Here is a 3,042-nt window from a genome sequence, read left to right as displayed (position 1 = left end):
ATAAAATAAGAGTAATAACAAAATTAACACATTTTACCTCAATAGTATTGTTTATTAAAAAAAACTTTATTTTACTACAATAGAATAATAATAATGATGACTAATAATAATAATAATTGAGTACAATAAAACTGTTAATAACAACGACAGAAACCGCTTTAAAATAATTTTAAAGTCTTTCATACTACTTGCTTTTCAGTCCTCTGAGATTCCATGTCCTGCCTCACTCTGCTGTGAAGGATCAACATGTAACCAATACAACTGAGGTTTGTGGTGGACAATTAAAGGAAGATGTCTGTGCTCAAATTCCTCAGACTTTCACAACTTGCTGCAACACTAGTGAGGCCCCGGAGATTGACCTTATGAAAGCCGATGGTGAGCCCCTGATTATATGATCTGTGTGGAAGTCATCAGATATTGACACAGAAACCTTGTTTACTGTGGTATTGATTTTGCAGGCAGTACAAAACTTGTTGAAGTGTTAAGTAATGTGAACAAGATCAGTGCTGCAAAACGCACACCCTCCGCTGAAGGCTCTCACCCCTCAGCTGTCAGAAATCCCATTGAGAAGGATTTTCAAAGGTAAGATGGCTATTTCAGTCCAGTTTCTATTTAAGCCATAGACATTAATCATTCTACCTCAATATCCTTATTCATTATTCACTAATTTGTGCTTTGTTTATCCCTTAATTAATTGTGACATGAATAAGTCACCAGGCGTCATCCTCATGCAAACCTCAAGGTTTTCAAAACAAGGTATGAATGTGTGAAGCTTCTTCAAGGTTAATTTCAGTCCATTTAATAATGTCTTGAGTCCTTGAGACATTTCATACCCTGAATGTCTTTAACATCTTCATTATCTCTCATCAGGTTGAGGGCAGAAATTTAATTCCTCTCGGTGCCATTAATCAAGCAGGGTTTCTATCATGTGATATAGTCCTGCCATCAGACTTAAGTGAAGGTGAAATTACAGGTGAGCTGTTTCCCAGATTCACTTGTTCATTTTAATAATCGCAGCCTCGCATCATTATTGTAATGTTATTCACAGGTGAGGTGATCACGCCGTCTGGAAAGACAGCACAGCCCAGCGTGATTGATAACAAAGACAGTACCATCATTCTAAAGTTTGATCCTTCAGAAGAAGGTCTTCACCAACTATTTATTAAATCATCCAGAAATGATTTACCAGGTTAGACTGGATGGAAAATATCAGATATTTTAGTGTTTGCTTTACAGTTGATCATGCTTTAATGGATAAGCATAAAATATTTTAAAGCTTTGCAGAACTAGAAAAATGTATATTCATTATTATTATTTTATTTATCTTTTAAGTTACCCATAATGGTTTTGTTTGTTTTCTTTTTTATTTATATTATGATATAGAACTCAAACTTCCTCATATAACCTCATATATATATGATTAATGATTTTTTGTTATTTTGCCTTATTTTAATACTTGTTTTGTCTTATTTTTAATCATTGTAAGTCAGTTTTTCAAGGCCCCTTGGTTGAGATCCACTACTTTTTTTCATATATTTGGCATAGATGTCACTAAATACCAGCTTTACAAGTTTATTGAATGTATTTGCTCTTCTTAATTTTGATTTAATTCATTCATCCAACAATCAACATTTGTGATATTTATTCCGTCAGAACAGTTTAAATACAATTCTTTCTCCTTTCTGCAGAACTTCCACTGCAGTATTATGCAAATAGTCTTGCTAATCGCAGCACTATGGCCTATGGACGTGGCCTTGTGTATGGAATTGCAAATGAGACGGCAATATTCACCATCTGTCAGGAAGATTCTGCCTCGAGTGAGCGTTTGTTTTGTGATTCCATAATAACGGACTGTTTACATTTTTGTGCAGTTGTACTTTATATTGTTTGTACATCCAATATTAGTTGACTCTTCACTCAACTGTGTGTCAATAGAACCAAGAACCGTAACAAAGTCAAGTGGAAAGTGTGCTGAAATGGATCATCTTTATGAGCAAAAATACAGTAATAACATTGCTGCTATCAAAGCATAATGAAATATCATTCATTGCCATTATAATAGAGTGCATTAGTGTTTGCCCACTTTCTCAGCGGCTTTGGTTCCAGAAGTATTTATTCCATACATTTTTCACAGAGGGGTTTAAAAAAAGTCTGTTAAAATGTTGTAAGCCATAGACCAAGACAGCTACGAGGTGAACCAAGTTATCATTAAAACTCCCCGTTTCCCTAAAGAGAAAATTTAGTTTTTTTACATAGGTTTTAGTTATTTTCATATCTTATTTGTTTAGGTGAGTTGGACATCACAATTGAGGGTCCATCTGAGGCAGATGTGCGCTGCGTGGACAATGAAGATGGCACTTGTACTGTGAGCTACTTCCCAACTGAGCCTGGAGATTATGAGATCCAGATTCAAACTGATGATGTGCCTATCCGAGGTAGTCCCTTCAAGTCCAGAATTGCTGGTATGGAAACCCCACCAAACCTCAAACCAGTATTCATAATGTCATAGTGACCAAAGCTTAAATTACTAGATGCATGGTTTTTATAACCCAATACAGCTGGAAATGTGAGAAGGTCACAGGTAAAACTGGGCAGTGCTGTTGACTTTACCCTGGACATCACTGAAGAAGATATAAGCCAGCTCTCCACCAGCATCATGTCACCCGCAGGCGATAATGTACCCTGTTTGCTGAAAACACAACCTGACAGCCATCTTGGTGAGCCATCTATTAATGTGCACACAGCTGCAGTTGGTAGAAATGAAATGGCAAGATTAATAAGCCTCAACAAATACATTTTAGCATTTGGTCACCTCAAGGATACCCACATCCTTAGTGCCACTGTCAAACTTCCATCAGAGGTGTGCTTTGTTATGCAGGTGTATCATTCATCCCCAGAGAGGCTGGTGAGCATCTGGTCAGCATCATGAAGGACGGGGAGCATGTGAGCAACAGTCCCATCTCTCTTTCCATCAGTCAGGCGGAGATAGGAGATACGAGCAAGGTGAAGGCCTTCGGCCCTGGCTTACATACAGGGCACACC

The 3,042-nt window shown here is 37.3% G+C and overlaps 1 protein-coding gene across 1 annotated transcript; it reads left to right on the top strand.

The window, feature by feature from the left end:
• Positions 1-362: 362 nt before the first annotated feature.
• On the top strand, positions 363-3,022 carry LOC107579876 (filamin-C-like; the record flags this gene model as incomplete). Its single annotated transcript, XM_016265664.1, has 9 exons — positions 363-375; positions 459-582; positions 711-756; positions 871-973; positions 1,049-1,189; positions 1,689-1,817; positions 2,289-2,462; positions 2,559-2,717; positions 2,879-3,022. Coding segments are annotated over exons 1-9 (1,033 nt in total), but the record flags the coding sequence as incomplete, so codon positions are not given.
• Between the last annotated feature and the right edge of the window lie 20 nt (positions 3,023-3,042).

This window comes from Sinocyclocheilus grahami, unplaced genomic scaffold, assembly GCF_001515645.1.
Source record: "Sinocyclocheilus grahami isolate Dianchi unplaced genomic scaffold, SAMN03320097.WGS_v1.1 scaffold21052.1, whole genome shotgun sequence".
Lineage (NCBI taxonomy): Eukaryota > Metazoa > Chordata > Actinopteri > Cypriniformes > Cyprinidae > Sinocyclocheilus > Sinocyclocheilus grahami.
This window is presented reverse-complemented; position numbering and strand designations above follow the sequence as displayed.